This window comes from Vicugna pacos, chromosome 24 (genome assembly GCF_048564905.1).
Source record: "Vicugna pacos chromosome 24, VicPac4, whole genome shotgun sequence".
Taxonomy (NCBI): domain Eukaryota; kingdom Metazoa; phylum Chordata; class Mammalia; order Artiodactyla; family Camelidae; genus Vicugna; species Vicugna pacos.
The window spans coordinates 11532895-11547937 of record NC_133010.1 but is presented as its reverse complement, the minus strand read 5'-3'; the positions used below and the strand labels follow the sequence as shown (position 1 = coordinate 11547937).

At 39.6% G+C, this 15043-nt stretch overlaps 1 protein-coding gene across 6 annotated transcripts in view; it reads left to right on the top strand.

Annotated features, from left to right (window-relative positions):
- Positions 1 to 15043, top strand: part of ZNF397 (zinc finger protein 397) — a 44781-nt gene that overhangs the window by 25545 nt on the left and 4193 nt on the right. The window contains exons 1-3 of one of the 6 annotated variants that reach the window (XM_015237652.3): positions 1523 to 1625; positions 2255 to 2489; positions 9752 to 13643. In XM_015237652.3, the coding sequence (XP_015093138.1) occupies positions 2390 to 2489; positions 9752 to 11706 (2055 nt within the window). In that variant the 5' untranslated portion in view covers positions 1523 to 1625; positions 2255 to 2389 and the 3' untranslated portion in view covers positions 11707 to 13643. Of the gene's footprint in view, positions 1 to 1522; positions 1734 to 2254; positions 2490 to 9751; positions 13644 to 15043 lie in introns of those variants that run through there. The other 5 variants (XM_031690340.2, XM_015237654.3, XM_072949013.1 and 2 more) reach the window with 5 other exon arrangements.

The window sequence follows — 15043 nt, the reverse complement described above, 5'->3', positions numbered from 1 at the left end:
GTGTAGGGGAAGGAGCCCAGGCATGGCGAGGGTGCCAGGCGGAGATCGACCCTACCGCCGACTGCTAGGGCGAGCGTGGGGGGCCAGGGCCGAGCGGGAGAAGGTCAGTAGTGTACCCGCAGAACTCGCTACTCAAGCTTAGCGGTGCGTAACGGAGCGCAGTGTTTCCCACGTAGGGAGCAGCAGGACCGAGAGCACAGCGTGGGGAGTTCTGGGCACGCTGGTGAATTAGGAATGCATTTAGTAACAGTGCAAGCCATTTACATGGGAGACGGCCAGAACTGTACTGTGGGGCAGTATCTGACAGTACTTTGTGAAGTACTCACCCTGATCCTTTAGCCACAGTGAGGACTGTATTGGCAAGCCGACTTGCTTAGAAAGAGACCCCATGGCCTATTCTTGATTGCAAAATAGGTGAAAATCCAGTTTCCAGCAATGTGGGAGCCCATGATTGGGTTAACAAATTGTAACAGACCCCAGCCTCCTGTCTACTTTAAGAAGAACAAATGTGCTTAGTAACTGCTTTGCAAGCAGGCGCCTATGCGTCCGCACTTCTGTCTCCTTGCCATAAAAAGCAGAGACAATGCCTTGTTTGCATAGTTGAGGTTTTAGATAGCACTCTTCTCATTGCAAAGCAAGACCCAGGCCCTCAGCTATAAACACTGGGCTTGCCTGCTGTTAGATAGTCTATTATTCTCAAAACAAGGAACTGGCTGGTCTGGTGGTCTGCTTTAACATATCTATAAGAATGTATCTTGTTCCCCTCTGCCCATGATTTCCCTAAAGATAAACGAAGCCTGTGTACTTATTGTGACTTCTGCAGTCTCGATCTTTCCCTAAATTCCTGCATTTCATCATACAACTGTTAATGATTTTTCCTTTGATTATACACAATAAATGTGGGAGCATTTGAGAGGCTCGTGAAGTTGGCTCCCAACTGCCTCTCGCCCCCTTGACTTTTTCCACAGAGTAGAGTAATTCATTCCATCTCGGTGGGACTTCTGCTGGTCAGAAGGCACACAGCAATTCATGGATTAATTGCTGAGCATTATTTATTTTCAGGGTAGTGGTTCTCAAAGTGTGGTCCCAGGACCAGGATCACCTGAGAACCTGGGCTCCCACATCAGACCTACTGAGTCAGAAACTACGGTGAGGCCCAGCAATCAGTATTTGAACAGAGGCATGCCACTGCTCTGGGGGCAGAAATCAGAGAGGACAGGAAGAAAGTTAAAATGGAAGCACACCAGCAAATCTTACTGATTTGGGGGGCAGGAAGGACGGGGAACAGATGAGAGAGAACTAAAGAACTCACTATGCAATCAGAAAACCTTCCCTGCCCCAGAGAGCTTTCCCGAAAGATGTTTTCCAACATTCATGTCAAGAACCGACAGATAGGGCCAGCCAGGTCCCTCGCTACAGCTAGGCTGGGGCCAGCTCCGCGGATGCTCAGGGGTTAAATCTCGGCATCTCCCCGCCCCCACCTCACCCTGCCGCCTCCCCGCGCGTGCGCACGTGCGAGGTCGCGTGCCACAGAGCTGCACAAGCCTCCCGGAGTCCTAGAGCGGACCTGGCGATGGCGGGTTTGCTGCGAGAGAGGCTTGACGGCGACCTGAGAACACATCGAGGTAGGGAAGGCGGAGGTACTCGCATGGTTTCCACTCCGGAGCGGCTTCACAGCGCCGCCAGAGAACCGTGTGCGGTTTCTTGAGTCCTTAGGAAGTCCAGGCCCCCAGGTGCGGCTCCTGGGCGCTGCGAGCTCCTCGGTTCTTGGCCTAGTGTGCTTTCGGACCCGGTCTGCCCTTGCCCGGCCTGGGGTTCGCCTGAATGAGCACCAGAAACGGGGGGCGGGGAGATCCAGAAGCTGGGATGCGTCCACCCGAACCAGCGGACAGTGCTGAGAAAGGGCAACCTGGACGTGTGAGTGTGGGAAGACCAGAAGCAAGGAAAGAGATCGTTGATGGTGGATCAGGAGTGTCATTGGTGTAGGAAAGACAGCGAGTAACTTAGCTCACCGACAGGACAAAATTCTACAATCTCCTCCCTGTCGTGTCTTTCCAATGATACCTTGATTTTGGTAGCATCAACCTCCTGGTTGTCTTTGAAGGTCTCTAGGCTGGGTAACGGAGAGTGCATGTCCTAGAGGAGTGATGCCTGATTCCTGGATGATGAGAGAGGAAAGTTAGTAAGTTTGAGAGAAAAGCACTTGAAAATTAAATTGAGATTTTGTTTTCTCCTTACCTTCTTTTATATCTAGAGGATGTGTCTGGGGGTCTAGTGTCAGAAATTACATCTCCAGTCTCCACAATGATTCCTTTCCACGCCCAGTGGCACCCAGCTGCCTCTAGGTCTCAGACTCCTACTATGTGGACAAGAAAAGCTTACTGAGGATATGGTAATTCTCCAGTTGCTCCCTGAGGTGTCAAGTGTCCGGTTGCAGTCCATGGAGGGCCAATTCAATGACGAATCTCAAGAACACCGCCCTCTGTCAGGTGAGAACCAGTGTATATCTTTCTTAATGGTCTATGGGCGGTGGGGGATGTTGCCTTGCTACGTTAGTGTGGTCAAATGCTATTGGTATTCCTCCTTGCCTGCGCTTCACTATTTTAGGCAGTGTGATCGTTTTAGTGCTCCAAGCCCGTGGCTTTATTGTGCATTCTGACAATCAAATTCTCCTGGAGTTCCTTTCTCTCTTTAAGCCACTAAAGTCATCCATTTTTTACACTACAGTCACCTTATCACCAGTCTTGTCAATGTTTGGTATTTCCCCTTTAAAATCTTTTCAAGTCATCTTTCTCATGTACTGTCGGGGCGTAATTAAACATTTTGGAATCGGACACCCTGTGTTCAGATACTGGCTTTGTCGTTTACCAGCTTCAATAAGTTAACTTACTTTTTTTTTAATGATTGTTTCCACACTTTATAAGTGTATAATAACCTTGAAAGTTATTTTGAGGATTGTGTCTATTACTCCATAATAAAAGACCCCAAAACTTAATGACCTTAAACATCAGACATTTTTAAACCATGTTATTTTCTTACGGTTCTGTAGGTCACCAACTTGGGCTGGGTTCAGCTGGGCAGTTTTTTTCTGCGATCACTATGCTCAACTAGGGTCAGGGTCTAGGTTGGTGTCAATCTTATTTTATGTCCAGCTCTTGGTGCTGGCTGTGGTTTGGGTCCCATATCGCCAGTAGGCTAGCCCAGACTTTTCTGGGGCAGCTAATTTCCAAAATCAGAGGGAGGGCAAGCCCTAGGATGTGTAACCACTTTCTAGACTGTGTTTGTGTTACGTTTGTTAATATCTCATTGACCAAAGCCAAGTCAGCTGACCAGTTCCAGAGTCACTGTGAGAGAACTGCAAAAAGATACAGATACTGGGAGACAATGTATAGATGATACATTTGGAGTTCATGACTGCTCTAATAAACACCACAAGCACTAAGTGAAATCCCTTTATAAGGCTCTGAGCACAGACCTGGCTGGTAGTAAATTCTTTATGAATGGTAGTCACTGTTATTTTTAGTAAGATAATTTCAGTCTTGACTCTGTCCATATGTTCTGCAGGCTCTCATTTCTACATTGTATTTTACTGCTTTTTTATTTTGGTCCTCCCATTATTGCTGTTTTGCCTATGAAATTCACTTTTTTTTTTTAATTGAAGAGTACTTAGTTTACAGTGTGTCGATTTTTGGTGTCCAGCATAATGTTTCATGAAATTCACTTTCTGTTGTTCTTTTTTCTTGCTCTAAATCTTCTGACTCCCTTTGTTTTTGGAGCATCTTTATTTTATTCTGTTTATTTTGTTTCTGTCTCCTGTATTTGGAATTTGTCTTTCCATAAGAGTCTATTCTGAGGCCTCTAGCTCTCTTCTTTCTGGGAATCACTGCAGAATTAGAAGTCATCCTTTTGGTTTTACATAAATTGATATACATATTATATGTGTTTGTGTCAGAATGTGTATAAAATAACTTTTTTTATGTTAGAGTAATATAATTGTACTAAAGTGAATTTATAAAATATAGAAAGGCACAAAACGAAATTTAAATAACCTACAACTCTGCTATCTAGAGCTAGTCACTGCTAACATTAATGTATCCTTCAAGTCATTTAATTAACTATTCAAATACTTACTGTTGATAAATGTTTATTAATAAGATTATAGCCTGCTAATTATTACTATTAGTTATTGAGGGTTTCCTTTGTGCCAGGCACTTTTTTAAGTGCTAGGGATATAGCAGTGAACTGATCAGAGAAGCCTTTGCCCTCGGGGAGTTTACATTCCAGTAGGGGAAACAGGAAATAAATAAATATACAGTATAGTATTAGACAGTAATTATGTTATGGAGAAAATAAACCAGAATGTATCAGTCAGAGCTGCCCAATAGGAGTCTGCTAAAAGAAACACAATTGCTTCTGACCGCTGGCCCAGCACAAAGGGAGCCAAGGTGTAGGGTGGCCAGCTCATCCCATTTTGTCTGAAATTTAGCACTGTAAGTCCCACATCCCAAGAACCCTCTCTGTTCGGGGCGGCCCAGGACATTTGTTACTCTACAATTCTCCTCCTGTTTTTGGCCACATCTAATTGCAAGCCAGAGGGCATGGAACCTCAGATGATGCAGTCCATAAACTGCTGTCAGTCTCCTGGGGCACAGATCAGGGTTAACAGTAGGTCTAGAGAGGCGAAAGTCTATCCCTTTTAACCTGTAGTAACCATTTTTGTCCTTTATCTAGGTTGTTTTGTTCCCAACAGCAGAAAAATGGTCTCTTAAGCTACCATTTCATGCAGATTGACATACAATTAAATTATACTCCCACCTGAAACCTAAAACTTCACTGCCACCAGTGCTCTTCATACAAGGTAGTGAGGAAAAAATACCATATGATATCACACATATGTGAAATCTTAAAAAAAAAAAAAAGGACACAAATGAACTTACTGACAAAACAGAAACAGACTCACAAACATAGAAAACAAACCTATGGTTATTGGGGAGGGAAGGGATAATTTGGGAGTTCAAGTTTTGCAAATACTAACTACTGTGTATAAAATAGATAAACAACAAGGTCCTACTGTATAGCATAAGGAACTATATTCAGTATCTTATAGTAACCTATAAAATTAATATGAAAACAAATGTATGTGTATATATGGCCTATATATGACTGAAACATTACGCTGCACATCAGAAATTGACACAACATTGTAAACTGACTATGCTTCAATTAAATAAAAAATAAGGTAGTGAGGAAAAGGGGAAAAGACATAATTAACATAAAATAGCTGCTAAAGTTTTTGCTGTTCACGAAGCCTAAGTTGATACTCGTAACAGTCTTCTTCCGTCACCCATTCCATATTGCCCTTACCCTCTGCCAGAGTCTCGGTGACACAGAGTTCTTTATCTAGTCAGGTCACATAAACCATCTTTACTGGATGATCTGAGTCCTTGGGGGTCTCTTTCAGGTTACTTCAGTGTTCCATTGACAGGGCCTGTTAGGCATGAGAGAGCTAAGATGTAGCCCCACTGAATCCTCTGAGTTCCAGGCATATTCTTCCTTGTTCCTACTATGTAACAGCAACCAGTTACCCATTGGTAATTGGTATCAGCCATTCTGGTCAGTAGCATGACCCATTCTCTGCCTGTTTCAGCAGCTTGAGGAGCCCAAAATGTTGAAGCAGGAAGCAGTCTTAGCTTCAAATTTAACAAAATTATAACTTTTTCCATGGTAGAAGTATTTCTTCTTTGAGAATCAGAACCCCTAACCCACCAAACCCAAGATTATAAGGATAGAAGACAAAATAATAGAGGTGAATTATGAGGTATATAGGTAACATTATTACTACTCTACCACCCTTGGCTCCCATATCCATAGTTTAGGGCCCTGAGGAAGACAACACTCGTTATAGTCCTCTGGTTTAAGGCATACGTTGCATCCCGTACGACAGCACTCCAGACTTACAGGGCGTTTTTACCTAGCTGGTACTGTAAGCTGTCAGTAAGTCATTCCAGCATTATCACAGTCCACTTACTTCCGGGTGATGGGACATGTGGTAAGACCTGGGAATTACATGTGTGTGAGCTCCTGGCTATACGTCCTTACCTGTAGAATGACTTCTTTGGAGATGATTTTGTATAAAATATCATGGTAGTAAATACAGCATTCTCTTAAGGCAATGCAAATTTGTATCTGGACTATGTATTTAGTCCTTTGAAAGCAGATTGCTGTCCTCTCCATGACAGAAGTAATAAACCTGCTCCTCCCCACCCAGTGGCTGCTTAGTTCCTCTCCAGGAAATGGTACCTTATTAGGGGCTCAGTGTGGGCTTTAGCGGTTGGCTTCTTGGGCTCTTAGCATATCGGCCTTGATAAGTGGAGGTCCGTGTTGTTGAGCCCATACATAGCCTCTGTCCCTGCTGCCGTGACCACTTTGTACATGAACCGACTGGGCAAACGTTGGTAAAAAGGCTGATTGACATTCACAATATGGATCACCATGTCCATATAACTGAGAGACTTTTCCACAGTGAGGCTTCTCCCTTTAGTGAGGATTCTTATGGGACACAAACGTATTTATGCTTTGCCCCATTCTAGGAGGTCCATCCTCATACTTTTCCTCCAGAATCCTTATTTCTCATCTTCCAATCTTGTTCTTTCTAGGTGCCTAACTAATCAGATAATCCATTAGTCACTACTCATGAATCAATGTAGACATGTATCTTAGGCTCTTGCTGCCTTCCATGGAAAGTAAATAACCAGGTGTAGGCCTGAAATTCTGCCCACTGGGAGGACCTGCCTATACCAGTTTGTCTGAGGCCACCCCTGTGTAGGGGTGTAAGTGCAAGCTTTTCACTTTCAGCTGGTGCCCACACACCGAGCAGGCCCATCTATAAACCAGTTCTGAAACAGCAAATTGTTATTATCCATTGAAGGAAAATGGAGAAATCATTCATGGTCTACGTCACACTCTGGTGGTGGAACATGAATGGGCTACAGCTACACACATGAATATGGATGAGTCTTCCGAACAAAAAAAGCAAGTCACAGAGTACATGTGGTATAATCCCATAAATGTATAAAGTTCAGAAACATGCTGTATTTGTCTGCTAGGGCTGCCATAAAATATCACAGACTGAGAGTGGCTTAAACAACACAGATTTATTTTCTCATAGTTCTGTGCATTAATTTTGGTTATCCATGCCTTGCTTTCTTCTAGAAGTTTTAAGTTTTAGCTGTTATGTTTAGGTTTGTATTACATTTCTAGTTAATTTTTCTGTGTAACATAAAAGTCAGAGTTAATTTTTGTTATTATGATATCCATTTCTAACACTTTTTATTGAAAAGAGACCATCCTTTTACCATTGAGTTATTTTGGCAACTTTGTTGAAGATGAGTTGTACATACATGTTTGGATGTATTTATGGACTCTGTTCTATTCCATTAATGGTACATCTGTCCTTATGCCAATACCTCACTGCCTTGATTACTGTAGCTTTATAGTTAAAGCTGCAAATCAGGTAGTATAACTTTGCCAGTTTTGTTCTTCTTTTTCAGAATTGTTTAAACTTTTCTGTGCCTTTCTGCATTAAGTTTAGAATAGTTTGTCAATGTCTATAAAAAGTCCTGATGAGATTTTGATTGGTGTTGCATTGACTCCATAGATCAATTTGGGGAGAATTCCATCATCTTAATGGTAAATCTTCCTATCCATAAATGATGGCATATATATCTGTTTATTAGGTCTTTAATTTCATTCAACAATGTTTTATAGTTTTCATTATACAGATATTGCACATTAAAAAATTTTGTTTTTAAGTATTTGATTTTTTTTGGTGCAATTGAAAAAATGTTTTTAATTTTAGGTTCTAATTGTTCATTGATAGTATATAGAAATACAAGCAGGTTTTGTGTATCAGTCTAATAAAATCATTTCCAAGTTCTAATAACTTTTTTGAGACACTTTAGGATTTTCTGTATATATGATCTATAAGTAAAGACAGTTTCACCTTTTTCTTTCTTACTTGTATGTCCCAGTTATTTTTCATGTCTTATTTCATTGGCTATGAATATTAAATAAAAGTTGTACAGTGCTGAATAATGTGCTAATAGAGAGCATCCTTGTTTTGCTCCTTTGTCTTTAGGAGAAAAACATTTAATGTTTAACCATTAAGTATGATGTTAGCTGTTGCTTTTTTCTTTGCTTCTTTACTGGAGTAGTTAACTTATATATAATGTAGTTGATGTTTGTATTTAAATGCACTATCTTATTTATTTTTATTTATCTCGTTTTTAATTTTTTTGTTTTTCTTTTTTCTCCTTTTGTGCCTAATTTTACATTATCAAGTTTTTTCTTTTTCCATTTGTTTCTCTATTAGGTCTTTGTTCATACATCCTTTTATTATTATTTAATGGTTACTTCATAGCAGCCTTTCTCAAGTATGAGTCTGTGAGAGAATTAAGCCCCAATGCTCTAAGGCATCAATTTTAAGTAATGTATTAATCTCTTTAACATCTATTTTACTAGCTATGTACATCTTTAGGAGAATTGAGAAAATAGTGACTCAGGTTATTTTCTGTTTTAGTTTCTTGTGGAACCCTGGTTGAAAAAAGGCTGCCTTGGAAATTATAACATACACATTTGATTTATTAACAGTTTATCTTACTTTACTATCTCTAGGATAATACAAAAATCTTGTAATATTTAGTTTTATTTATTTCCCTCCTCTTGTGCTATTTTTGCCATGTATTTTAATTCTATATATATTGTAAACTCCACAAGACATATTGCTTACATCATTCTGTACATACACATTTAGATTTACCCCATCCTTCACTTTTTCCACTACTCTTTGCCTCTGGCAAAGAGAATAAGCCTCCACTTGGTGGCTTGGGATTTTGGACTTCTGTCCTTGTAATTAATCTGTGCCATGTTTTCAGCTCTCTACACCATTTGCAGCCTGACGGTGGAGTGCCTTTTGTACTAAACACCACTTAACAATGGGCGATAGTCAAGAATTCCAGTGGCGCGCCTGTGCTCCCTACCGTTACAGGCCTGGTGTTGTTGAACACAGGAAGAGCCTACTCAAAAATCAACTCAAATGAGGCTTCTGATTCTATCGCCCTAAGCTTTTTCTGGTCTGCACACTTTAGTAAGGAAGTTTGGTCATTGAATATGGCTATTTCCAAAAAGGGATTGTGTTTTCTTGGCCACTTCCTTCTAATAATTAGGACAAAAGAGGTGGAGGATTACATAGGCCTACTTTGAGAAGTCAGGATTCTTTCCTGACCGTTCGTGGGCATGATGCGTCTTTCTTTCCCCTAATGGCAGCGTGTGACCAGCCTGGTTGGTAGACACTCACTCACAGTGACAGCCTGGCTGCCACTGCTTCCTTCTCCTCTCCCTCCCTTTCTCTTCCTTCTTCCCTCCCCCCACTTCTCTTTCATACTGCTTACTTTACAGATGTCAATACATTGTTTATGTATTAGCTCTAATTTAGTCAGACTTTTCTAGTCGCTGTGATTAGGCTCAGTGTTACCAAATCTCCTGTGACATATACAGAATATATCTGGTAAACCACTTCAGTAGATGGTTATTGTGATCCATAATTTGCTGATTCTTCCCAGTTTCCCTTCCAGTGTTTTGGAGCACTCTTAGACTGTGACAGCATTTTGTAGATAAATACTGATCTGTTTCATCAGAAACTGTCTTACAGTGTGGAGAACACATTCCATTTGGATGTTGTTTATTGTTCTAGATGGTGAGACTGAGGCCAAGATTGGAGAGCTGGCTTCAGAGGAGGAAATTACAGGAAAAACTGAATCATTAACTGAAGAGTCTGGCAACCCCAGAGATGATGTTCTCCAAGATTCTGAATGCAGAGAATTCTGTGAATTTGGGGGTAAATTAAATGAAAATGATCAGAATCTCTTCAAAAGAAGACAACATAACTGTGATGAATGTGGGCAAAGCTTTGCTTTGAGTACAGGCCTTATTAGGCATCAAAGAACCCACTGGGAGAAACCTTATGAATGTGATAAATGTGGAAAGACCTTTAGTGTGAGCTCAGCCCTGGTTCTGCATCAGAGAATTCATACTGGGGAGAAACCCTATCCTTGTAATTGGTGTATTAAAAGTTTCAGTCGGAGCTCAGACCTCATTAAACATCAAAGAGTCCACACTGGTGAAAAGCCTTACAAATGTGATGAATGTGGGAAAGCCTTCAGTCAGAGCTCTGATCTTATTATACATCAGAGAATCCATACAGGAGAAAAACCTTATCAGTGCAGTCATTGTAGTAAAAGTTTTAGCCAGCGCTCAGACCTGGTTAAACATCAGAGAATCCACACTGGAGAGAAACCTTATACATGTAACCAGTGTAACAAACATTTTAGTCAGAGTTCTGATGTTATAAAACATCAAAGAATCCACACCGGTGAGAAACCATATAGATGTGACGTGTGTGGAAAAGCCTTCAGTCAGAGCTCAGATCTGATTCTGCATCAGAGAATCCACACTGGGGAGAAGCCGTATCCGTGTAATCAGTGTAGCAAAAGCTTCAGTCAGAACTCGGACCTGATTAAACATCGAAGAATCCACACTGGAGAGAAGCCATATAAGTGTAATGAGTGTGGGAAAGCTTTTAATCAGAGCTCAGTCCTTATTCTGCATCAGAGAATTCACACTGGAGAGAAACCCTATCCGTGTAATCAGTGTAGCAAAACCTTCAGTAGACTTTCAGATCTTATTAATCACCAACGAATTCATACTGGAGAGAAGCCTTACCCGTGCAACCAGTGCAGTAAAATGTTTAGTCGAAGATCAGACCTTGTTAAACATCATAGAATCCATACAGGTGAGAAACCCTATGAATGTGATGCGTGTGGGAAAACCTTTAGTCAGAGCTCGAACCTTATCCTACATCAGAGAATCCACACTGGAGAGAAACCCTATCCATGTAGTGATTGTGCCAAAAGTTTTAGTCGTCGCTCAGACCTTGTTAAACATCAGAGAATACACACTGGAGAGAAACCATATGCATGTAATGAGTGCAGTAAAAGTTTCAGTCAAAGCTCAGACCTCACTAAGCATCAGAGAGTACACTCTGGGGAGAGGCCCTATCATTGCGATAGTTGTGAGAAAGCCTTCAGTCAGAGTTCTGACCTTATTCTTCATCAGAGAATTCACACTGGAGAAAAACCGTATCCGTGCACTCAGTGCGGCAGAAGTTTCAGTCAGAACTCAGACCTGATCAAGCACCAGAGAATCCACACTGGGGAAAGACCGTATAAATGTAACGAGTGTGGGAAGGCTTTCAGTCAGTGCTCAGCTCTTATCCTGCATCAGAGGATCCACACTGGGGAGAAGCCTTACCCATGCGATCAGTGCGGCAAAAGCTTTAGCCGGCGCTCTGATCTTATCAACCATCAAAGAATCCACACTAGTGAAAAGCTGTATAAGTGTGATGCTTGTGGGAAAGCCTTCAGCGCGTGCACTGATCGCGTGGAACGCCAGGGAATCCACACTGGAGAGAAACCCCACAGGTGTGTTCAGTGCAGCAGAAGTTTTAGCCAACTTTCTGATCTTATTAATCATGAGAAAGTCCACCCTGGGGAAGACACTCTAAATGTGATGAATGTGGGAACACCGTTAGTGTATATACACCAACTTTATTCAGTACCAGAGACATTCTGCCAGAAAAAAATCTTATGAATGCTATTGATGATTATGAAAAAGGTTTAAGTCAGTGCTCAACTCTTATGCTACATTAAAAACGGGGAGGGTAGAGCTCAGTGGCAGAGTGTGTGCTTAGCATGTAGGAGGTCCTGGGTTCAATCCCCAGCACCTCCACTAAAAATAAATAAATAAACCTAGTTAAACCCCCCCAATAAATAAAAAATAAGGAAAAAAAACACACTGGAGAGAAAACATACTAATTCAGATTTTATAATGAAAGTTTAGCTCAAACATTACTAACTTAAAAAAATTCTGAGGAGGAATCCTGTGACTTGTGGGAAAGCCTTCAATGTGAATTAAAGTTTTTCTGAATGTCAGCAACAATGGAAAGAAATTTCTATCTTCTGGAAAGAAATTTCTGTCTTCTACATTGTGAGAAAAGCTCTAGTCTTTTATTCAAACACAGTCCATAAGAGGAAAGCTTTATAAGAAATGTATAACAGTATTAACGCAGAGCCTTATCAGGCATCGTAGAAATCACCGTGGTGGTGTGTGCAGTCAGAACTCGGAGGTATATTAATATTCTAATCTCCAACCTACAGTGAACCCAAATCACCTACTGCATATCAGAGAAATTACTTTAGAGAATAAACTAAATTTATTAGAGTTAGTTTACAGAAAAACTTAACCCTTTCCATATCTTAATTGGCATTCATTCTGGTAATGGGTGTGCCACTTACCTCTTTGCAGCTTGAGAGCCCTACCTTATGCTAACACTGCTGGTTATCATTCCTGTGTGTGTGAACATGCTTTGCTTTCCTGGCATTAAACTTATTAACTACATAACTCCAGTGCCCCATTTTCTCAAAGATCCTCTTTTTTCGCCTAGTTTTGGTTTTCCTAGTGAGTATGAGTTTTCAGGTTCCTGTGATGTTCACAGAAAATGCGAACTTATTTTGCTGTTAATCATGCAGCCCATCTGTAAACTTAAGTGGTTTGAAATTACTCCTTTAACACTACCATTTAATCACAGCTTCTAAATATGTGAAAAAAATTTTTTAAGAATTCCATATGTTAAAGTGTGAAGATTACTATTATGTTTATCTTGTCATCTATAGATGGAACAAAAACGTTAGCTAAACTAATACCTGTATGACTAATTTATATAGCATATTCTATCTAAAAATAAAAAGACCTATTGATTTTTTTAATAGTAACATTCATTGGGCTTTGTTTTGTCTGTTGATTTCTGACATACATATTGATAATAGGCTACATAGATACAAAGTTCTCAACTGAAAATAGAAAAAAAACTTTTAAAGAAAAAATTGCCTTTCTGGCATTAATCATTTGTTAAAACCCTGCTACTTTCATTTACTTTGAAAAAATCCCCCATAGTTATCCAGTCAATATTTTACTTAATACACATTAAATTATGTGCAAGGCATGTTTTTAAGGTTTTGTAGTATACACAAAGAATATACTGTCTCCAAAAAGCATGTATTGTATAGTGATAAAGAGTGATGTATACAGAAACACATGGCTTGATACAATCATAAAGGTAGATAAGATGCTTATAAGAGCTCACAGGAGGTAGGGTTCAAATCGGATTGGAAAGAAAAGAAAAGCTTTGTGGAACTCCTGAGATTTGAGTTTTAAAGGATAGGAGTGGAGGCATAAAGACAGGGAGGAAATAGTCAACAAAGGCCCAGACGCAAGAAAATAGAAGAGATGATGTAGATTATGGACCTTAGTCATTAATTCATTCAATAAATATTCATTGTACTGAGTGCTGCTGAGGGGAAAATGGTTCCTGCCCTCATGCTCAAGTGTTTATGAAAAAATTGTAGAGATGGTGTTGATCGTTGCACAACAGTGTGAATGTACTTAATGTCACTGAACTGTACATTTAAATGGATGAAATGGTATATTTTGTTATGTATATTTTAGCTCAATAAAAAAATTTAAAGAAATATCTCAAATCAATATCCTAAGTCTCCATCTTAAGAAACTAGAAAAAAAAAAAAAAAGAGCAAACTAAACCGAAAGCAAGTGGAAGGAAGGAAATAACGAAGATCAGAGCAGAATCAAATGAAAAAGAGTATAGAAAAATAATAGAGAAAATGAATGAAACCAAAATTTGGTTCCTGGAAAAGATCAATAAAATTGACAAACCTTTAGCTAATAACTAAGGAAAAAAAGAAGACTCAAATTACTAAAATCAGAAGTGAGAATGGGAATATTATGACTGCTCTTACAGAAACAAAAAGGATTCATAGGGAATAGTATGAACAATTGTATGCCAAAAAATTAGGTAAACCAGAACGGACAAATTCCTGGAAAGATATGACCAAAAATGATCCAGAAAATATTTAAAAATCTAGATAGATGTGTAGCAAAGAAACTTACTGAATTGGTAACCAAAACATTTCCCACAAAGAAAAGACAGGCCTAGATGGCTTCAGTGGTTAATTCTATGAAACTGTAGCTATAAGAATTACCACCATTTCTTCAAAAAATCTTCCAAAAAATAAGAGGGAATACTTTCCAACTTATTCTGAGGCCAGTATTACCCTGATACCAAAACCAGACAGACATCTAAAGAAAACAGGCTAATATCCTTTGCGAATATAGAAGCAAAAATCCTCAACAAAATACCATCAAACCAAATCCAACAACATATAAAAAGGATCATATACTGTGATCGATTGAGATTATCACAGGAGTACAAGATTGGTTTAACATTTTTAAAAAATCAGTCAATCACCATATTAATCAAATAAAGGACAAAATCCACATAATCACCTCAACAGACTCATAAAAAAGGAGTCTGACAAAAACCTAACATCTCATGATAAAACCAAAGCAAAAATATTCACATGTAAAAGAATGGAACTAGAACCCTATCTTACACCACTCATAAAATTAACTCAAAATGGATTAAAGACTTAAATGTAAGACCCGAAACCACAAAACCCCTAGAAGAAAATACAGGAAAAAAGCTCCTTGGCATGGGTCTTGGCACTGATTATTTTGGATATGGCAGCTAAAGCACAAGCAACAAAATGAAAAATAAATGAGACTGCATCAGACTAAAAAGCTTCTGCACAGCAAAAGAAACAAAGTGAAAAGACAGCCTACAGAATGGAAGAATATTTTCAAACTGTATCTGATAAGGGGTTAATATCTAAAATATATAAAGAACTTATATAACTCAATAGCAAAACATAAGAAATACTCCAATTTAAACATGGGCAAAGGACCTGAAAAGACATTTTTCCAAAGATACACAGATGGCCCAATGGTACATGAAAAGATGCTCAGTATCACTAGTCATTAGGAAAATGCAAATCAGAACCATGAGATATCACCT